General features: G+C 52.7%; 8 protein-coding genes across 8 annotated transcripts; 3 read left to right on the top strand and 5 right to left on the bottom strand.

The window, feature by feature from the left end:
- Positions 1-549: 549 nt before the first annotated feature.
- COCMIDRAFT_38564 (uncharacterized protein) lies at positions 550-3,181 on the top strand (the record flags this gene model as incomplete). The annotated part of the gene is made up of 2 exons (XM_007691786.1): positions 550-1,905; positions 1,982-3,181. 2 exons carry the CDS (start codon positions 550-552, stop codon positions 3,179-3,181), a joined length of 2,556 nt encoding a protein of 851 aa, XP_007689976.1.
- Positions 3,182-4,212: 1,031 nt separating this feature from the next.
- COCMIDRAFT_7059 (uncharacterized protein) lies at positions 4,213-5,778 on the bottom strand (the record flags this gene model as incomplete). Its single annotated transcript, XM_007691773.1, has 4 exons — positions 4,213-5,223; positions 5,274-5,554; positions 5,611-5,655; positions 5,709-5,778. The coding sequence occupies 4 exons, from the start codon at positions 5,776-5,778 to the stop codon at positions 4,213-4,215; spliced, it is 1,407 nt and encodes a 468-aa protein (XP_007689963.1).
- Positions 5,779-6,498: 720 nt separating this feature from the next.
- On the bottom strand, positions 6,499-8,768 carry COCMIDRAFT_7058 (uncharacterized protein; the record flags this gene model as incomplete). Its single annotated transcript, XM_007691772.1, has 3 exons — positions 6,499-6,950; positions 7,020-7,988; positions 8,285-8,768. 3 exons carry the CDS (start codon positions 8,766-8,768, stop codon positions 6,499-6,501), a joined length of 1,905 nt encoding a protein of 634 aa, XP_007689962.1.
- Positions 8,769-9,361: 593 nt separating this feature from the next.
- On the bottom strand, positions 9,362-10,015 carry COCMIDRAFT_28022 (uncharacterized protein; the record flags this gene model as incomplete). Its single annotated transcript, XM_007691779.1, has 2 exons — positions 9,362-9,375; positions 9,430-10,015. The coding sequence occupies 2 exons, from the start codon at positions 10,013-10,015 to the stop codon at positions 9,362-9,364; spliced, it is 600 nt and encodes a 199-aa protein (XP_007689969.1).
- A 426-nt stretch (positions 10,016-10,441) lies between these two features.
- COCMIDRAFT_100646 (uncharacterized protein) lies at positions 10,442-10,924 on the top strand (the record flags this gene model as incomplete). Its single annotated transcript, XM_007691799.1, has 1 exon — positions 10,442-10,924. One exon carries the CDS (start codon positions 10,442-10,444, stop codon positions 10,922-10,924), a length of 483 nt encoding a protein of 160 aa, XP_007689989.1.
- A 1,434-nt stretch (positions 10,925-12,358) lies between these two features.
- COCMIDRAFT_28020 (uncharacterized protein) lies at positions 12,359-14,269 on the bottom strand (the record flags this gene model as incomplete). The annotated part of the gene is made up of 6 exons (XM_007691778.1): positions 12,359-12,385; positions 12,758-13,149; positions 13,200-13,414; positions 13,484-13,602; positions 13,671-14,219; positions 14,249-14,269. 6 exons carry the CDS (start codon positions 14,267-14,269, stop codon positions 12,359-12,361), a joined length of 1,323 nt encoding a protein of 440 aa, XP_007689968.1.
- Positions 14,270-15,425: 1,156 nt separating this feature from the next.
- Positions 15,426-17,162, bottom strand: COCMIDRAFT_100641 (glycosyltransferase family 2 protein; the record flags this gene model as incomplete). Its single annotated transcript, XM_007691798.1, has 1 exon — positions 15,426-17,162. One exon carries the CDS (start codon positions 17,160-17,162, stop codon positions 15,426-15,428), a length of 1,737 nt encoding a protein of 578 aa, XP_007689988.1.
- A 3,023-nt stretch (positions 17,163-20,185) lies between these two features.
- On the top strand, positions 20,186-21,380 carry COCMIDRAFT_100612 (glycoside hydrolase family 16 protein; the record flags this gene model as incomplete). The annotated part of the gene is made up of 4 exons (XM_007691797.1): positions 20,186-20,396; positions 20,453-20,678; positions 20,741-21,281; positions 21,339-21,380. 4 exons carry the CDS (start codon positions 20,186-20,188, stop codon positions 21,378-21,380), a joined length of 1,020 nt encoding a protein of 339 aa, XP_007689987.1.
- Positions 21,381-21,453: the final 73 nt, after the last annotated feature.

The raw sequence follows: 21,453 nt of genomic DNA, 5'->3' as shown, positions 1-21,453 counted from the left end.
CATCGTCCGTATCGCCGTTTCCTTGTGGTTGCACTCTGCGTGTAAGTAGTAAATAGGCAGTTGGGGTCACGTGATTGTCACGGTACCTGTGACATGGAGGGATCAATGTCGATCACACCGCTTAGTCTCTTGACGTGTATGTACCGGATAGTCGCGACCTGAACGGGCATCTATTCCGTGTGTACATACGCAGTTGACGATATTGACATGTAATTGGCCTCGCATTGCCCTCTGGCGGTAGCAGCAGAGCTGGGGAGCAAGAAAAGGGCGAATGCGTCATCTCACCTACAGTTGCTGCGACACCCTCTAGCCTTGCAGCATTTCCCGACGCCTCGACGAAAACTCTGCGTGTGTGTAGAAAGCCATTGGCACGCCTGCTGGGATGTCCATGTCCTCGAACCCGCCGTGACCGTCAAGCTAGGCTTTGGGGATGGCCTGAAAGCCAAGGCTGGCACGGCCTTCCGTACCACTTCCAAAACACCGTATTGACCCTTAGGATAGTGTTTCCAGGTGCCTTGAACCTGGCTCGCGGGCCGGACTCCACTTGACATGGCATCGTCCCATGCTCAACCCCAGAGTCTTCGCCATGCCAACGACCAAGCCCTCTGGCCCGCCGCCCCCGTCCAGCTCGCACGCGGCCGCCAGCCCAGAGACGCGCAGGCCAAGACGGTGCCCTTCACCAACATCACCACCTTTGACCGCTTCGAGGCCTCAGTTCGCGACTATCTCAGCAGCCCGCCAGAGGACCCAGAGCACACAGATGCCCAGTTCTCCTTCTGGATAGGCACCCGTTTCTCAGTCCCACCACCCTCGTCTACGTCGTCATCCCGCACGTCTCAGCCCCAGCCGCCATCTCAGCAGCCCCCGTCGCAGCAACAGCAGCCACCGCAGCAACAGCAACAGCAACAGCAACAGCAGACTCATCTCCCCCACCACCAACAACCCCATGCCTCGTCTAGCTACCAGTCTGCCCCATATGGCAGGCCTCCGCAGTATCAGCCTCTCCCAGACCCCATTCTTGCACCCCGGCCCAGCTTCGCCGAATCCGTCGAACCGAATAATGGGCCAAAGAAAGTGGAGCTCAGGGTCGAGTTGACTGTTGCGGAAGCGTTGCAACCGACGCCAGACCCCAAAGACAAGATGCGGAAGCAGAGGGCAATAGCAAAGTGCTGCGTCGATGCAATACAAAAGATCGATGGGTACCGTTACAGCTTCCACAATTGCTGGAACAGTAGAGAGGATGACAGCTTCCGCTTCTCCTACTACTGCAACGACTCGCTCCTCAACAAGGACCGTGCTGCCAATGGCAAAGGCGCAAAGATGGGCAAGCGTGCTACCAAACCTGTCTACGACTGCAAGGGCGTGCTGTCTGTCAAGTTTTCGGCCTCCAAGCAGACGCTTGATGTCTTCTACAAACATGTGCCCATTCATAAGACATACGAAGAGCGCGCACCACCCCCACGCAAAGATTCCAAGCGGCGGAAGTATTTAGAGGAGAATGATCCAGAGGCATTGGCGAGGCTCACGACTCGATCCAGACAGCTGAGCAGCGAGGATCCGGACGTTCCCAAGACGAAGAGAAAGAAGCCTCCAACTCCATCTCTTCCAGAGCCTCCAAGGCTGTCTAACACTTCACTTGAAAGTGATCTAAGAGCACAGAGTCTTCGATCGCTTTTGGAGCTCATACAAGTAGACTCACCTTCCCAGATAGTGCCAACGTCTTCTGCACCACCTCCACCTCCACCTCCACCGCCCCCACCTGCCCCTCCTCGCCCTGCTCAGCCAGCACAAGAGCATCCATCAGTCCCACAAAACACAATATATGCTGAACCTCCGATTGGGCAGACACCGCAAAGAAAGCGACCCCGGACCAGTTGTAATGCATGCAAGACGAAAAAGACAAAGGTAAGTCTAGAAAAAGAGCGGAAGACGTTGGCACACGTCCTATTGCCCGCACTTTACGGAACTAACATGATTGCAGTGCGACAACACACGGCCAATATGCCAAACATGTATCAACAAAAACCGGGAATGTTTCTATCCGGAATCCGCGGCCGATGAGGACCAACGTCCGCCTACCGGTCCTTCTGAGCCAGCATCGCACTCCCGTCAATTGTCTCACTCTGGTCAGGCTTCGAATAACGAATCCGAGCTTGAAAGGTTGAAGAGAGAGTTGGAAGAAGCCAAAGCAAAGATACGCGAGTTCGAGACGGAGAGGCGCTCCTCGACCACTCCAGTGCAAGCACCACATACTGCAGCCCGACCACGGTCGCAGCCGCAGCAAATCCATGTCCAGCCACAGCAGCCGCATGTTCAGCAGCAGCCACATGCTCAGCAACAGACACATGTTCAGCAGCAGTCACACGTTCAGCAGCAGCCACGGCAGATGCGGCCTCAGCCGCAACCCCAACCTCAGCCTCAGCCTCAGCCTCAGCCTCGCCATCGCCCTCAGGTCTCACAGTCCCAGACTATGCCGCAGGTTTCCCAACAGCAGAAGCAGCAAACCCCACAACGCCAACAAACCATTCCAAGTCATCGTCAGCAATTATCACAGCTCAACCAAGGCTCATCGCGTGGCATTGGCAGCCCACCGCAGCAGTTGTTGTACAAGGTTGGCAGTCAGTCTCCACAGCAACGTCCACAACAACGTCTGCAGAGCCAGCAGCAACAGAACCAAATCGGAGCATCGCAGACAATGACAACAACACAACAACAGCTCCAAGCACACCAGATTCAGTCCTCTCAACTCCAAAATTCCCAAAACTACTTTGCAACCAACCACTCTAATCATTCTCCCTATGGCACTCTGAACAGGTCAATACCTCAGAATGGGCATACCGTCAACGTCATGACCAGCCAGAATGCACTTATGCCACAAAGCGGCATACCAATGCAAAGCAACAACGTCCAAACAGCGCAAGTCCAGCCGCAATCCTCGAACCAAACAAATCAGGAAATGCTTTCTTCAAACGAAGGAATAGCCTCTGCTGCAGCAAATCTCAACCCCAACAACAATCCTTTTGCGAGAAGCGACTACGCATGGTCTGCCTCTGCATACTATGGCTTTCAAAACCAAAATACTGCTGCTCAGCACCAACAGCAGCAGCAGCAGTCTCATGATTCTCAGCAGCAGCAGCAGCACCAACAACAGGCACAGGCTGATGATGGGCAATGGGGCTAAAGACAAGCAATACTCGGGAGGGGAGGGGAGGGGGGATTTGACCTGATATCCATCGGTCTCTCACCTTCCCTTCTTATTCTTTTCTTGATCAAAATATCATGGTAACCCTTTGATGAAAACAAAAAAACGAAAAATTTCGGATTTTCTTTTCTTTTTTCTCTTCTCAGACTTTTTTTTCTTCCTTGTTGCGTGTGGGGAATAAGCGATGATGAGTTTATCCGACTCTTTCCATATCCCTTATTCTTTTTCTTTTTTTAGTTTTTTCTCATCATGAGGGGGGAAGGTGGGGACGGAGGGGGGTTATTTTTTTTGTTATTGTTGGCAAGCAGAATTTATGAATTTGAAAACCTATTTGGCGTGTTCGAAGAAACCCTTTTTTTATATATATAGATACCCCAGTCAATTTTATTCATGTCGTTGTTTTTTTGGTTGTTGGTTCCCCATCCGAAAAAAAAAATTGAATTTCTGCGTCTTGATGTGAAAAGTGAAGGGGGCGGGGTGTTATTTTGGAGTTGTCGGGGAAAAAAAAAGTGAGATTTAATTTTGGATAGTATGTGTTTATGGGATACATGAGTATGTATGATAAAATGGGCCGGGGGTTCTTAATAACATGTTCAAGGTGAAATGAGTTGTCAAGTTCTCGGTTAGTCATCATTTGTGTGTTTAATAAAAGAAATAAGCAGTCAAACTTCTCTCTCTCTCTCTCCCCCTTCATTCCCTAGACAGTAATGATTATGTATTCCTTTTATCCGTACCAGATTGAAACAGGTACCTTATCATCCTATCATCCATCCCTCTCAACGCCAGAATGCCGCTTGAATATGCTTGGGCTTCGCTAGCATAAACGCATGCTGTATTACCCTCTGGTAACAATGAAACTCCCCCAAAAATAACGCCCCGCAATGCTAATGACTATTCATACGCTTCAGCCTCTCGGTGAAATTTGGCATAGTCCCCTTTGGCGTGGTCTTGTTCGCACTAGACTCTCTATCTTCCGCGGCCTTGTCGTCCTTCTTAGATTCCGACTCTTCCTAGAAGCCCATCTTGGAACCCAGACCCCGAAACGCGTCGCCAATACCACTGCCCATAGCAGCCGACTTCTCATTTGTCTTGTTTGGCTGAACTTCCAATCCGGCTGCCAACATGTTCAGGCGTGTCAATCGCAGGCGAAGGGTATGGTCGTACGACTCTGCCATCTTGAGCGCCTCTTCTTGTACTTCGTGACGAGGGTCTCTTGGTGGACAGATGAGCAAGCGGTCAACAAGATCTATCCGTGCATCCAGCTGACGGTTCTTGATCATTTCTTCCAAATCTTCCTCAATGGTTCTGCCTTCAGCTGCGGGGAATTTCGAGGTCATTTCGTCGAGCGTGACACAGCTGAAAGGAATGAAGTATTGCACAATGCTCTTGTTCCGGATGCGGCTGTAGATTGTATTCAGGATCTTGGAAAGATACACGTCGAGGAGATAGTCGTTACGGTAGCCTTCGAGCACTTCGAGACAGGCGCTGTACTTGGAGTTACAGAAGAGGTTGATGGCGCGGCGGATGTGCGGTTCGAGTTCCAGAAAGTTGCGGAATTCAGTATTTGCGAGAACCCTGCTTTGCAGGTCGCTGCGATCCATGTATGCCAGAGCGCAGAGACCACCGTAGACTGCCACGTCGTTTGGTGAAATAACCTCCTTCTGCCACTTGATGTATGCTGCGGGCTCAGCAGTCAGGTATGCTGCCGAAGTGCTGAGAAAGGCCGTTGTAGCCTCCCTAAAGTTGCCCATTGCCATGTGGCATAAGCCGCTGCATGCAGATATGATGGGCTCTAGTTTGGCCTTCTCTTCACCCTTGACCTGAGTGGCCTCTGACTTTGCTAGATTTGCCAGTACGTTTGTCCAGGACTTTTGTGCAATGCTGACGAACACGAGGCGGAGAGTCATATCGGCGAGGTGTTTCGGTGAGGTGCAATGTTCGCGCATCTTCATGTATGCCTTCTGTGCGTTGGAGAAGTCGCCAATGTCATAGTAGAAGTGGCCAAGGTCCTCATTGCCCATCTGTGGATTTTCAGAGCCAGAATGGTGGAGTGATATCTCTGACCACTTACCCGTATGCTTTCCTTGATCAAGTTGTTCTTGTACGACTTCAACTCGTGCTCCAGCCTGTCATGCTCCTCACGGACTTCCCGTGTCTTCTTCTCCGCCCAAGCTGTGTCCATCAAGGCAGCAGAGTCATTTGGGGCAATGCTGCTGAAATCTTCGACTAATCTTGTATACAACGCGACGTTCTTGCCTTTTTTTGTTTCGGCAATGGCCAGGCGATATGCATCGACAGCAAGGTACGGAGAGTGGGCACCAATGTGATGGAGGCGATCGATTCGCGTGTAGCCTACCGGAAGACATGAATACTGGTTGAGTATTAGATTTAGGGTGCAAGAGCCATACCAGTGTAGTTAGCGATATACGACTCCAGGTCGAACTTGGGAGGGTCTAACACATTTAGCACTGGATACCCCACGACAGGGTATTGGTTGACATCATACCCTTGACGACGATTTCGCCCTTGGCCCTCTGCTGCTGGAAGAAGGGCGACTGCTCAATACTCGACGCCATTGTGTTGGTTGTCGTGTTTGGTATGTCGCGTGTTGTGTGCGTGTGTCGTGTCTGCGGCGTCGGGAAAGCGGGCGGATGGGCAGTTGATTGCTGGAGCTCCAAGCTGTTCCCCCGTCGCTGCTGCCTTCCCCACGGCGGGGCGCGTTGCGCCATGACTAAGCACGGACCCCTTCACTTTTGCCTTGCTGCGTTTGACCAGCACGCTTTATCACGAGGTAGCGATTTGCAAGCATTGGACAGTGGTTTGAAATTATCATAGGTGGATTGATATATGGATTCAGAGAAAACTACATCTTCTCGCGGCCAGCCATGTACAGATATGCCCTTTTCGTTCATATACAAGTACCCACTCATTAATCCCTTCTCCCTCTCTCCCTTGTCAACGCCAACAAGCCCCGAGAAGAAGAAGAAGAAGAAGAAGAAGAAGAAGAAGAAAGCAAGATAAGAAGTAGAGCCCAGTGGTATCGGTTAACAAGAAAAAACAAAACAAAAACAGAAACAAATGCTTTGATGGTACAACAAAAAAGTTTCGTCATCGCATGTCATTAGCCGTGTCAGTGTACGGGTCGACCATGGTGCCTGCCAGGTAACCTTTTTTTGTTCGCTTTGTATCCTTTGGTATCCGCTAAAAAAAAAAGAAGCGGGCCAAGGATTCGCTCAAAAACGCTCCAATCGAAGAGAGAAGAAACATGCAAGTGTTGTTTGTACCAACACGTCTTTTTACACTGTCCACTCAAGCGGCATCGTCTCCATGGGTGGAGCACCGCTCGAGATGATGTTGTCAGGTACCCACACGCCCCTCTCCTCAGCAGTGGCACCATGCACCGCCTCAGCGCGGTTGAGGGTCTGCACATCTAGGTCCGTGACATACGCCTTGCCATCGGGCAGCTTCATGCGTACTTCAAACTCTTGGTCGAGCATCATGTCATCTTTCCACAGTCTGCGTTGACCGTCATACACGCACAAGACGCGCTTCTTCATCTTCATCTTGTCGGTAGCGCAGCCCCAAGACACGGGGTAGTTTTTGCGCTTCTTGCGCCCGGCGCCAGTGATGGCCACACCACCTTTGGAGAAGGTGAGGCCAGCGCGCGGACTAGACTTGGTGACGCGGCCAGAAGAAATGTGTTGGGTTGGGTGGTTGCCACCCCCGACGTGCTGCGTTGCGCCGACACCTCGGGGATGTGTTGATTGTCAATGCGACTTGGTAGACTTGATGCCGCCCTTGCCTGAGCGGGTGTGACGGCTGCCCCAAGTAGCATCATCTTGATCGTCGTTGTCGATCTCCTCCTCCTCAAAGTCGTCCTCATCATCGTCCTCATACTTGGGGATCGTGTACTCGATGCTCTTGGACAGGCCATTTCGGTCCAACGTCTCGGTGACGTTCTTGTCCTCTGCAACAGAGGTGAGGAGACGCTGGTTGATGGCCTCTGTGGGATCAGTTTGCTGCACAACGCGTAGCACGCAGTCATCCAAGTGCTCGTAGAACTCTTGCGCGTTGGCAAATGTTACTGAGCAGGTGGAGCATGTGCCGGCAACACTGGGCTGCGAACTGCCAAATGACTTGCGGCTCGCGGAGCTCTTCTTGCGGCTGTTGGGAGGGTTTTGCTCAACACCATGAACTGATGTGAGATGCCTCTTGAAGACATCGGCGCGGTTGAACGACTTCTCAGCCGCTGAACCACTGCCAGGACAGAAACCACAGACCATGGTGCCCTTGTAGTGGGTGAGAGTGTGTCGGTTCTTGTCATACTTCCTTGCGAAGCCCTTGACATGGTACTCGCAAGTGGTAATTGGGCACTTTTCGGGCCTCTCGTTTTGGTGGGTGAGCATGTGTGCCTTGAGATCTTTGAAAACGCGTCCGCACTCTGGAAGAGGGCACATGCCCTTCTCCCGTGTCTCGTCATCTACATCGTAGCTGCTAGAGCTCTTGCGGCTTGTGCCAGAGTTTTGTGAGTGGAGAGAATTGACTGAGCTTCGCCGTTGGCCATTGTACTTGGGGTAAGGCTGGTATTGTTGAGTGTGGAGGTATGGGCTAGCGCTGGACTTCTTGATCCGTGCGGAGCCTGGTCGCTGACTATATGAAGAGAACTGCGACAGGGCTGGGGATGGTGGTTGCTCAATGACTGGGAAGTAAGGAGAGGGTGTGGTCCTGATCTCAGGATAAGGGCTCTGAGGAGCGAATGCAAAAGGCTGAATGAGATTAGGATCTGCTTGCAGCACGTTAGTCTCTAAGAGTGTCTTGAAATGGAAGGTGACCAACAAGATGGAGAGAATTGAGAAAAATGCGGCACTGATGTAACAGAAGAAGAATGAACTGACGGAGAATTGCGTAGATAGGCTTCGTGACAAAGAAAAGAATTGGGCCTCACAGTAGACCGTGTCGCCGAGGCGGGAGTGACGGGTGTTTTGAAGACATTTTGCTTGGGGGTTGGAGGTGGAACAGAAGACGAAGACAAAGACGAAGAAGAAAAGGAAGAAGCGGCTATGGAAGAAACCAGTGACTTACCCACATACGACTTGTCGTTTGCTACCATGCCTGAGTAGTCAAAACCAGATGTGAGTCCGCCCATGGGCATTGGGTTCCATGGCTCGGTGAATTGGGGTACAAGTGATGGGGAGCCCACGGCAGATGAAGATACTGAAGCGCCAGACTCTGATGAGGCTGACAAGACAGGGGGCATCTCGTGAAAAGAGTTTGATATTGAGTGGGGGGATCCTGCCGGTGTCTGGTACTGATATGATGGCTTGACACCTTGTGCGATGGCGTCGTAGTGGAACTGGAGGTCTTGCAGCCTTGAAGCGTCTGCAAGTGGAGCCATCTGGTCAAAGGGTGGTGCGGTGTAGGTGTGATCCATACCAAATGTTGAGACAGGCATGAAGGGTTGACTTTGTTGGTAGTCAATGTGCTGTTCCTGAGAGTGAGGGTGAGGGTGAGAGTAGAGCTCAAAGTCGTGGGCCATGCCAGGCGTGTATGGGGCAAAGTCAACCATGATGGAGGGGATGCAGTAGGCAAGGCAATAGAAAAATGGAAAAGCTACAGATGGAGGAGCAGCTTGATGCCTATTTGCGCAAATAGGGTCAGCATAAGCACGGAATGCGAGCAATCAGGATCGCCATGGTTTTGGTTGGTAGCGCAAATTAGAGGGACCGGCAGGGGAAAGCTTACCCTCGTCGAGCGAGTGTCGATCAATGTGTCGACTTGACGTATGGGTCGGCGATGTGTGACTATCGTCGATGCTTTTTTGCCGATCCTGTACTGTTTCCGGCTACGGGAGTGACAGCACGTAGTCCCGTCGAGGAGCCTGAGGCTGGCTGAAGAAGCGAGGGACAAGTGCTGAAGCGGGAACGGGAGTGGTCGAGCAGGGCAAACCAGGGCGTCGGAGAGAGATGTCAACAAAGAAATGGATGCTGTTGATCAGAGGCCTGGACTGGAGGAATGATGCCTCGGGGGCGAAGTCGGTTTATACACGAGGCCGCCTGTAGGACCAAAGTGGCCCCCAGCGGGATGGAGTGCACGAAGCCACCAGGGCGGCATGGCATACCCCTGCCTCGAGGGTATGCTGCCCTACGGGCGCCTGGGCCTCTAGCATGAGGTGGCTGTTTTGCAGCAGTCAGGCCACGCTAAGAAAAATAAAAGAAGAGACAAGTTACCGGCCGCCGTCCATTCTGCTCCCCGCCTCGATCGCGCGCCCCGACCGCTTTGTGGTAGGCTAGGCTGGCAGCAGTCGCGGTGTGCCCGACCCCTGTCTGCGCGAGTCGGGCCACCTGGTGAGCAGGCCATACCCAAAGCAACGAGGGGCAGGGCAGCGCCAGCGAGTAGGCGTGCAGAGGGCAGGAGCGTCCAGGCTGCTTCTGGCAAAGACAAGCGGATTAGGGATGGGCCCTGAAGCAAAGCGTACGCTAGATGACCGCTCCAGTCGGGGAGCCATGGGAGGCATGAAGCCACGGGCTGCCATTCCACACGCCTGGCGCCAGTCGCCCGTGTCATTGGCCGCCGGCTCGCTCTGCCCGGTCCACAGAGGTCAAGATCTGTGGCTGGTGAGCGGCTGTGCAAGATCCCCCCCCGCTGATTGGCCCGTGGCGGTGCTGCTAATTTTACCGGTCCTTTGGAGTGCCCGAGCATTGCCTGCAACGGGGCAGCTAAGCGAGTCTGCTCGTGGGGCTCAGCGGGCGCAGCGCCTGCCCTGCCCTGCCCCCCTCCACTCCCCCCCAGTCTGGCGGTCCCTCTGGCAAGCATTGCAGCTTGCTGACCTCACCGCGTTTCCTACGGTATCATGGTCGTCTGTGGGACTCGCTGATGCAGTAGTAGCACCACCAGCACCAGCACATGTTGCAATGCATCCTCATCCACAACGACACTCTGACCGTCGCGGTGAGCACAATGCGAGGCTACACTACACACCTACTCTGTGTGCTACGTGGCGTGATCCGTCCCTCTGAATAATCACAGCCTGGTCGCCAGCCTGGTCGCCAGCCAGCCTGCCTGCCTGCCTGCCTGCTGTCGTTTGTTAGACGAGAGGGGGTGTATGCAGGAGAGGTCGCCGTCTACTGGATCACACCCCCATGTGACGGCCACTGCACATGATTTGGATGCGAACATGGCAGGTAATTTACACCCCGCCCTGTCCCGGTTAGAGTATCAGACAGCCTGCATGTGGGGTGTATGGTCGCCGTACCAATCTCCCTCAGGGCGTCCTGCCAGGTCGCCCTTCGCTCTGTGCCCTCCCACGCCTTAATTCTGGCCATCTCAGGGTACCGAGGCCGTCCTGCCTGTCACACACGGACCTCACGTTCCGTACCATGTCCACGCATAAGTAATCTCGACACTCAGCGTAGCAACCCAACCTGCTTCGCCGGGTCCCTGAACGCCCATGGCCCGACGCGGTGGATAAGGTTGTCCAACCAGCGAACCGCAGCCTCTTCTGGAACCAGCACGCCTGCCGAGTATACTCTACCCTCCTCGACCATTCCACCTACAACTAACTGCGCATGGTTATTGACTGTGTTACCCTACCCGATGCATACGGACAATCCAATCTTGCACCCCTGCTCCACGCCCACTTCCATCTCGCTACTCCTACTAATTTACTTAATTTGCTTACTTCTCAACCATGACCCCGTCTGCCCAAGAGCGTCAGCGTCGTAACTCAATACTCAACTTTTTTTTTATTGCTGGTGCTGATGCTGGTGCTGGTGCTGCTCCTATTGCTGGCGCTGTTGCTGCTCCACAACAGCCACTCCAGGCGGCGGCGGCGTCCAAGGGAAACGCTTATCGTAATATTTGCGCCGCGATGATGAGTCCGATGATCGAATCGCACCACTTCCCCAATCCAGACTATTTTAGTCTACGAAATCACTGTCACAGTCTATGCGGTAATGAGGCCGTGTACCAGGACAGTTTTGGGTTTGTGCATGCTACCTGGTGGTTGGTCCAACTCCAATACCATCCCTCTGTGACTTGTGATATGCAAGACAACAAACTATTTTGGTCCTGCGGCCCGCAGGATGCAATGTCCGTGGGGTCGCTTGATTTCCTGTACGCAATCGATACTGTAATCCGGCCACGCCAACGCCAACGCCAGTATCGTGATCGTGCAGTCAGAGAGGCCAAGGGCGCAATGAAACTACTGCAGGAGAAAAACAGCCTGTCTCAGTGCTGTGATTGTGCACCGCCACAGGCACGCTGGTTGCCAGTCTTTAACTGCAGCACCCGGTGAGATGGGTGCATGCTCTAGGCCCCCCTCAGGGATCAGGGGTCGGTGCTTCCTGAGCATGTTTGTGTGTGTGTGTGAATGACACAACAGGACATGGGACGCTCCGCCCCAGACTGTGGCCGTAGTCCAGATCGTTCCGTGACTGGCATTGGCCCTGCTTGGTATGAAGCTGCACTCGCGGAGAAAAGGGCCGACAGCAGTGGCGCTACCTACCGCCAGGATGCAGAAGTCAAGTCATTTGCGTCTGTGTTGAACATGGCATCTTGAAAATATAGATGGAGTGATGATAATTGCATGCACCAGTGTGCAGGCAGCCGTGCGGCCCGTGACGTGTTGCAAGTTGACAAAGTTTGAACGTATCCTATACAAGTCCATACCAACGAAGATCAAGGGCGCGGGCGGTCATAGCGGCTCCGATGTATGTGTGTGTGCGCACGCAGCACGTCTGTTGCGCATGTATTTAGGCGAAGCGGCTTTTGCCGCTGCCAGCAGTGTCGAGACAGGCGATCGTGGCAATGGCCCTCATCTTGAACCCCTCCCCCAAAAGGGGAATTAAGCTCCACCAAGGCATGCTTCGATGGGCCCGAAGATTCAGTACACCCATCGAGGCTAGGCAGAGCAGTAGTGAGAGCCGTACGTGTGCAATCGGCACTAAACAGGCTTCGATGGTCTGATTTCGTTCTCATTATCGTTCTCAAGGGCGGCCGGTACTGGCTTCGCGCTGGCGAGCGGTTGATTGGGTCGGATTTGGCAAGGGCGTCGCCTATAACGGGGGAGGAGTGCTAAGGTCACTTTGTGGCCGCCCGTTTTTGAACAGTTTGTGGTGGTGGAGGCGGTGGTGGTGGTGGTAGTGGTGGTGTGTACCTTTAGACACATGGGCCGTTCAAAGCCACCTGGACGGGTGATCAGCAAGCGATGCCTGCTAGGAGAATACCAGCAGTTTGGCACCGAGCGTCAAACAACAACCACCATCTGGGCTCATGCGACACGAACGATGCGAGGGGGAGGGGGAGAACGACAGGCGGTCCACGACCTTGGGCTCGACTGCGATGGCGCTGTGCCCCCTCTTTCTCTCACTGCCTCGTGCACTTGTGCGAGCTTGGGAGAGCCATTTTTGGCATGAGTGCAGCGATAGGGCCTGCCATGGAGCAGAGGGGCGATGAGACTCAGAGCCAGGCTAGTGGCTAGCGAATGGCCGTTGCGGGCTCACAGCGACGCAGAGGCAGACGCCAGATTAGTTATCGACGGCCGTTGCGTGGGCTCACCGTGAGCGTGGATGGGCCGATGGGCCAAAGTTTGGTGGTGGGTTTCGGGCTCGCCAAAGGCAAGTGACCCCGCAGCCAAGCCACCGACCCAGAAGAGCGAGGGCAAGACCCGGCCAAATGGGTCGCTGATCCTTCCCGCGCTCCATGAGTGCAAGCGGAGCGACACCATGGCTGCGAGACATATGAAGGGAAGAGCCAAGCGTGGACAAGCACGCCCGATAAACGTACGACTTTGGCCGCCCACTCCCACGCCCATCTATCTGCCTGCACCACCAACGACACTAACCACCCATCTCTCTCTATCCATGTCCTCCACAGAGCCTCATCATGTGGCCACCTCCCATGCCCAGGGGAGGTGAGAGCACACGCACACGCACGCGCACACGCACACGCTAGGTGTACTTGCACACTCCATCTGCTACATACACACACACACACACACATTGAGTTGGCCCGGACCGACACATGGCAAGGAAGATGACGCGCCCATGCACTTGTACACACACGTCTAAGACGCATCCAACCACGATCGACGCCGGCTTCGCAATCAGAGTTCGGGTTCGCAAACATGTCTCTTCTGAAACCTCCCCAAGCAGGCCCCTAACGCTGGCAGGCCCCAAGTATGCAAGGGCCGCCAAAGGCGCTGGCACGTCTACACTACACGTATGTGTATACGTATGTACACATCAACTGTATGTAGACACAAACATAGGCCTACATACACACTTGCTAGCCTTTGCCTCGATTGCCATTGCCATCGCTAAAGCTTGCCCATTCTTGTGGTACCGAAACCATGTTTGGGCGCTGGCGTGCGTTGCAAGGAAGCGCCGTCTCATCCCCAGATGCTAGCCTACACAGTACAAGCACAAGGCAAAGGCACCGTCACCCATGGCCGCGGACTTGCGACACCCACCGTGGACGAGCCGGGCCCGGGCCCGGGGCCGACCAGACCCTGCAAGGCCAGGACCAACTGGCAAGCGAGGACAAAGCAAACATGTCTTTGTCTGCACTTGGCCTCTCCATCGCATCCCTGGGCTCCATCTGTGATATTGGCTTCGACCGACGGCTTTGCTTTTACCCTTTCCAAAACACTACTCCTCCCGCCTTGCACGCCTCCCTGGCAGTGCAAGGGGCTTGCGCCGGGCCCGGCACATGCCTCGCTCGTATCGTGTCTTTTGGATTCTGGCCCCCAATCTTCGCTTACCCCAGTCTCTCCCCCATGTATCGGGCGGCAACTCGACATCCACTCCCGTCTGCGCCATACCGGAAGCTGGTGATAAGACTTGCTTTTTCCTTCAGGGCCGGGGTGCTTAGGAGCATTCCCGCAATATCGCCATCCTTGGTTGGCGACCATGCAGCGTGGACGTGTTGATTTGGCGCCTATCCTGTAAGGTTTTGCCCAACATGGCACCATTTCAAGAGTGGCGCCGACGTGGTCCTCCGCGTCTGGCTTGGGGGCCAACTGCGTGGGTGAGTCCAATGGTCACGCACTGTGTCAGGCAGCCATGCCATGCTATGCTGTAATGTCGTGAGAATGCAATGAGGGGAAGTGGCCCGATGCGAAGCCGCCTCTCTCCCCTGCTCCTTTTTTCTCGCCAAAACTCCCAATCTTAGCACACGCAGAGTGAGACGGAAAATTTCAGAGTGCTGTGTAGTCGCAGATGAACTCAGACGTATCCATCTTGTCGGGTCCGAACTGTTCTCAGCTCATGTGGAGAAAGTACGGATGGGGCAGGTGGCCCTAGTACCCCCAAAGCCATATCCTCTTAGACAGTACTCTATTTGGACGACAATACCCACTCTGTCGCCACTTCGAGATGCTGCAGGAGATTTTAATATCTTCGCATTCAAAGCGCTTCCAAAGTGCATCCAAAGTGCATACTCACCAGTCCATGGATGCCACTACCTACACTATGACCCAAATAACAAATTAGCGCGAACGCGAACACGAGTACGATACCCTGCACACAAGGAACACACCCTGCTGTAGGCTCATCCTACACCAATATGTTCACTCATGTACTAACCGTGGCCTTTTTTCTGGTCTGTCTTAGGATGGTATCAAAAAAAAGTCGTCGTGTTATTTCTGTCGATTCATTCCCACTCCTCAAACAAGTTGACGTCACTATTCACATCTCGATCCCTAACGATGTACATCACTTCACTTCGAACTCATCATTGATTACCTATCCCAAAAAAAAACTAAATATGCAAAATCATCACGCATCTAGACGTAGTCACAGCATTAACAAATCATGCATTGAACGGGGATGGTGAGTAAAAACTCTGTTTCGGCATTTGAAAAGAAACAAACAACGCCTATAAAAATCTAGACCGATCGATCTACTCTGGCAAAGCCTTTCTCCGGATACTACCCATGGGTATCGAAAACACAACTAACCAACGCCAAAGGAAACATCATGCAGTCCCTTTCCCACGCCCGGGAAAACAACATGTTTAAATCAAGGTTCTAGATGTCTGTCGCCCCGGTGGAATCAGTCGCCCATGACTCGGCCACAACAAACGCCTCCAGTCACCTGCCACAAAAAAATAGCAAAGTAGAAAGAGGTGGCTAGCCACTTACAAATCTGTTCCGGGCCAATTCCCGAGGAGCGTAACCCAAGTCCTAGGACAACACAGTCATCCCACCTTGGTCTAGCCCGATAACCTACTTGGCCTTAATGCCGTCCAACTCTGGCTGCTTCTCATCTTGAGTGCGCCCAGACCAGTCGTTGACCCAGAAGGTTGCGACAGTGTAGATCTTGATAATGGAGTGAGCGTACGCAAACAGGGGGTAGGCCGGGATGGGGAAGAAGTACCAGAAGAAGTCTAAACGGTTCTGCATATGCATGAACCACGGGATCGTCTTGGTTAGCTTCGACATCCAGATGAGAGAGATTAGGAGACCTAACCAGTAGTACTTGACTGAAGAGTCGCGAAAGAATGCGGTAGTGGTAAAGGTCCAGACTGCCAGGGTATCCCAAAAGAGAGCGGCGTTGTACATCCACGGGAAGTACACCATCCAGACAGAGATGGGCCACTTCCACCACACAGTCAGGTCGACGAACAGGACGATAGGGTTCTGTCGGATAGTCGTGCGGCTCCAGCGCATGCACTGGTCCACAAACTTGAAGTTTTCCATACGTCCCAGCTGAGTGGTCATGGTCGCATCTTCGGTGTACTGAATCTTGACGTCCATGCCGTGGTTGATGACCCAGCGCGTGATGAAGTTGTCATCGTCAGCCTTGAGCGGACCAACGCCCTCGACACCAAGGCTAGGAAATGACCAAATGTACTCATTGAGAAACTTTCCAACAAACCCTTCATCCTTGACGATCCGAGACAAGATCAAGCTGGTACGGCCAGAGACGCAAAAGACGCCTCCATCCGCGGCGTTCGAGGCGCGAATCTCAAAGTTGTGACGCACGAGATACAGCGCCCCAATGGTATTCCAGAAGCCAGCGCGATACCGAGCAACCAAATTCTGAAACCAGTTGAGCTCAGCATCATACTCGGGCAACGGCAACCGCTCAACCCACTTGCGAGTCCCCACAAACCCTACCTTGTCATCTTGAAAAGCCGGAAGCGCAGCCTCGAGGAGCTTTGGGGGCCACACTGCACTATCATCGGCCATAACCATGATCTCCGTGTCAACCATCTTGATCCCCTCAGCCGTCTGTGTCCGCTTATCCTTCTTATTAGCCTCACCCGTTACAACAATCTCAGTAGCGCTATAGCACCCGTCCATCTCTTTCTCCCCACCACCCACCCTACGCTCATCAAACACTTTCTGGATCCCCAACACAATCGGACGCACAATATCCGCAATGCCAGCCTCTGGCGTAGAAAACACAATGCGTTTCGGCCTGTTAGCAAGGATTCCCTCCACCATTCGCGTGAACAACTCGAGATTCAGGCCCGGACCAACCGTAGCCACCACAACCGTACAGTCCTCAGCCGCGTACTTTGCCTTGGCGCCATAAGTACAGCGCACAGAAGGCGTGTACCGCGTCCAGAAGAACACCGCAACCAGCGTACGCCAGTACCGCAGCGCTATCAGCGCACTAAACCACACCAGCTGCGTATCCTGTGCCATCTTCGACTTGAGCACCGCGGCAAGCAGACACAGAGCGGGGACCGTGTGGAACGTGAGGCCGAACACGATGGAGGGGGAGACGGGCTCCCCTCGGGCTTTCATTGTGAGAACCAGGTGTAGGATCCAGAGTGCCATGGTGACGACGAGGCTGGTTGCGAGGAATATGCTGGGGTCCGAGGGGTTGTAGTTCCAGACTGCGTTTACGCCGAGCGAGGCCGTGTTGGGCAGGATGGAGAGCCACCAGAGCCAGAGCATGGGGACGAGGGTGAAGGTTGCGATGAAGTGCTTCATACCTGGTTCAAGAGGCATTTTCTTTTCTTCTTCTTCAGTCGTTCCCGGAAGGAAAAGCTTTTTTTTTGGGGAGGATTCTTTTTTTTCAAACCGAACTTTGTTACTTGACTTTGCTGATTGATGGTATACTGCCTTGTTGACTTGGTTTGGGTTGTTGTGAGGGAGAGAGTTTCTTTCGTTGTTTCTGAGAACCTTTGATATAGCTCTTGGAAAAGGGCATTGTACAAACGGTGAATAAGATGAGTAGAGTATGGCTTTGTGAAGAGTGAGGCTGTATGAGGATAATGTGGGATGTTGTGAAGATTCTGGGAGGCGTTGTGGTGGTACAGGTGTTGGGGTGGGACAGAAAATTCTGATGTTGTGAAGAAGTGAGAGGTAGGCTGAGTGGATTGGTGAGAGTGGACATTGTGTTGTGTTGACAGCGCAGAGGAGTATTGAAAGGGAGAACTTGTTGAGAAGAAGATAGACATGGCTGGGTAGATGGGGGTTTTGCATTGGCTCAATATGTAGATGAGCTCGAGTAGATTTTTTATAACTGACTTAGAGAGATACGATTGTTCAATTTGTGACGGCCACTTTGTCGTGCAGTGAACTTGGATTCATGCATCTACTGGATTTGGCAAGGAAATGCTATTCCGATTGCTAGACGTCAACCAAGAATTATGAAGAAAATCCCCGAAAAACCTTGAGGGTGGCTGGTAACACGGTGCTGATGAATGTACTCAACAACGGACTCGAGCAAAACGTTTGCATATTGGTGGTACAAAAAGGTTCGAGTACAGAACATAATTGTGAATGTTTGATAGATCAGTATGCGATGACAAATCTATTCATGTCGCTCCCTAGCAACTATGATTCATATTCTGGAGTAGAGAAAAATAAATCTCCGTATACGAAGTTCTGAGTGATAAGTCTATTTGTCGTTCCAACCTCGCCATTGAGATGCGATGTCTGTTGATTGAAGAACTTGTGGTCACTACATAGACATATTCTCTCACATGCACTTTTTATTGACCAGGATATCCTGTGAGGTGACTTGAAAAAGGTTTTTGGAATATTTCGCATCATTGTCTTTACTTCAAGTAGGCTACTAAGTACGCTGAACAAAAGTACAGTTTGAATGGCTGGCTGAAAATCACGATCATTAGGTCACTTCTAGGCTCACAGCACTTGTGTAGACTACAAAGAGAAAAGTTTATTACACTCAGTACTTCTCGCCCTAGGATTTCGACTTCCTCTGTTCTATCAAGACGTACTGTCTTACACTAGACACCTCGGATTGTACAGTATACCAGGAGGTGAAACTCTGAATCAAGGAGTCCTTACCTGCACCACGATTAAACAAACCAACATGGGCCATCCACGCACTTTATACCCAGGCAAGTCGACAAAATACCGGTATAGTTGCCCCTCTTAGTGCTCTAGTACGGCACCGCCGTTGGCGCGCGATGAAGTCCACTACCTTCCTCCTTCGCATCAGTACCACAACCACCCCCCTCTTCTTCAAAACTAGTCTCACCGGCCTAACCACTAGTCTCCACTTGACTAACAACATTATACCGATGATGCCACATCTCAAGCTTCTCTGTAGCGGTGAAGGTTATGTGACAGGAGCCCAAGTTGCCCAGACGCCCTTGGTCGCATTCTCATCAGCCCGAGCAATGCAACTCCAAACCACGCGAGAGCTGCGCATGCAGCGAAAATCCGGGGTTATTTCGCTTTCGCTGCAGTAATTCTGTGGGGCGTCGAGAGACCGGTGGTAGTGTGACCAGCGAACATCAGATGCGCAGGCCATGGGGATAGAAAAATTGCGGGGTTAGCGCAATAGTATAACGGGCGTGAACACTCGGCTGCTGTTCTCCTTTGACTTGCGACTCTTGCATAGCGAAAAAATATCCAGTTAGTTCCTTGGGCATAAAAAGGTTCCAAGGAACAAGCCCTTTATACAGGGAAGGTGCAAGCACATAGACAATCACAAGTCAACATGATAACACGGAGATGAATACCAAACCGACCAAAACCATCAGTCCCAAAACGGAAGGCCATCCTTAAACCTTCCCCCTCCATCAACCATTCTGCCCTACACATGACTCGAGCGCACTCCCCCCCATGTTCTTAGTAGAGTACATACGCTGTTTCATTTCCCCTAGCCCACAGTTCGCCGGACGTCGCCACGATCCGCGGAGTCCAAGACTCGGCTTTTAGATGAACAAAGCGACATGCCTCCACCACTCACAAGCGAAAGAAGACCAAAATGCCTTTTTTTTCCTTTCATCCTACTCTTACTAAGAAAAATCGCCAAAACACCACATGCTAACGTCGGACCCCCCCCCCCCCTGCCTACTGACCGGCCAACCAAAACCAACCAACCAACCAAACTAACCGCCCGGCTACGTACTTTGCCTACTACTACTAAACATCAAACCACGAGGGCTCTCACGCCCCCTTGGCCCATCGCTCATTTCTCATCATGCGGCATGCCCACGTTGAAGGGGGGCAGCGACCCTGCGTGCCCTTTGAATCCGCACGACTTGCTCCAACTAGGACTTATTTCCGCGCGACCGTTTACAGACCCTGCGCCTTTTCTCTTTCTCTCTCTCTCTGTGTGTGTGTGTGTCTTTGAACTTTTAGCCCCATTTTTTCTTCTTACGTAGAAGGATGTTGTAACGGTGCAAGGCTTTGATTTCCTAATTTGAGGTCCTTGGGCCAATCGGCGGAGGGAGATGGTGAAGGAGTGCTGGTCACGCTGGTCACAGCTATGGGGCTTTTTCTTGTCTTTTCTGCTTCCAACATACATGTCCGTTGGGCATGGGCGGGTGGAGCAGCCCAGCAGACCTGGATGGGTCGGGGAGGAGGTTGTGGTGGGAGTGGGGCGTGCGCATAGTGAGGGTTTGGGTGTGTGATGAGGAGGTTTGTGAAATGTATAAGTTGGATAGATGGAACCGGTTTTTTTTAAGGATTGAGGTTTTTTGTTATCATCTGTTTGGTTGCATTTTCCAGGATTTTTGTTCTTACTACTTGGATACGAATAGCTGCCACTCATGTCTCTCAAGTCCCTCTTCGTTTCAGCACCGTTGCTTTGGCGCGGTGTTACCGCACTCCCTGCTGGCCCTGGTTCCTGGACACATGGAAACTCGACGATTGTGTCTTCTCCCGACTTCAGTGCTGCGGCGGCGTACAGCCTGATTGATACATATGACGCTAGTAACTGGGCGAGCAAGTTCAACTTTGAGGACATCGCTGATCCCACTCGTATGTATCATTTCACGCTAGTGTCTATAAGTTTTGTTTTCTGACTGAGGATGCAGATGGCTTCGTCGACTATGTCACTCTACAACAGGCACAACAATATGGACTATTCAAGACGCAGAATAATCAGGTATACATGGGCGTTGACTCCACCTCTACCCTCAACCCCAACGGTCCGGGAAGAAGGAGTGTTAGAATACAAAGTAAGACAGCGTACAACCGCGCTCTCGTCATTGCAGACTTTGCCCATGTTCCCGGTAGTGCATGTGGCTCTTGGCCCGCCTTGTACGTCCCCCTTTCCACATCCCCCATCCCATCCTTTACCTCACTAACACCCTCCCTCTCAGCTGGATGGTCGGTCCCAACTGGCCCAACCAAGGCGAAATCGATATCTACGAAGGCGTCCACCTCTCGAGCTCCAACCAAGTGACCCTCCACACCTCCCCCGGCTGCAATCCGTCTATCGGCCCCGGCGGCGAAACCGGACGTCGTCTCGCAGGCGACTGCGGCGCCGACGGCGGCTTCAACGGCTGCGGTATCCAAGCCGACAACCCCGTCTCCTTCGGCACACCCTTCAACGCCAACGGAGGTGGCGTCTACGCCACCCTCTGGACCAGTTCCGGCGTCAAAGTCTGGTACTTTGCTACTCGCAACATCCCCGCCAACATCAAGTCCGGGAACCCGGACCCCTCGGCTTGGGGCACCCCGATTGCGAATTTCGGAAACAACGGATGCGATTTCGATGCCAAGTTTCGCGATTTGAATCTCGTCTTTGATGTTACGTTTTGTGGGGATTGGGCGGGAGGAGTTTGGGGGTCGACGACTTGTGCGCAGGTCAATCCGAGTTGTGTCGCATATGTTGCGGGTCAGCCGCAGAACTTTTCCGAGGTGAGTTGAATTGTGAAGTGTTTGAAAAGGGAATATCGTTATGCTGACTTTGAATAGTCGTACTGGCTCATCAACTCGGTCAAGGTCTACAGTGTTTAGACTTGAGAGCTATTCTTAGATGCTTCTAGACATCGTTTGCATCTGGTGACGCATACATAATATCTTGTACGCG

The sequence above is a fragment of the Bipolaris oryzae genome (genome assembly GCF_000523455.1).
Source record: "Bipolaris oryzae ATCC 44560 unplaced genomic scaffold scaffold_109, whole genome shotgun sequence".
Classification (NCBI taxonomy): Eukaryota; Fungi; Ascomycota; class Dothideomycetes; order Pleosporales; family Pleosporaceae; genus Bipolaris; species Bipolaris oryzae.
The sequence above is the reverse complement of the archived record's forward strand: the minus strand, read 5'-3'. Positions and strand labels throughout refer to the sequence as shown.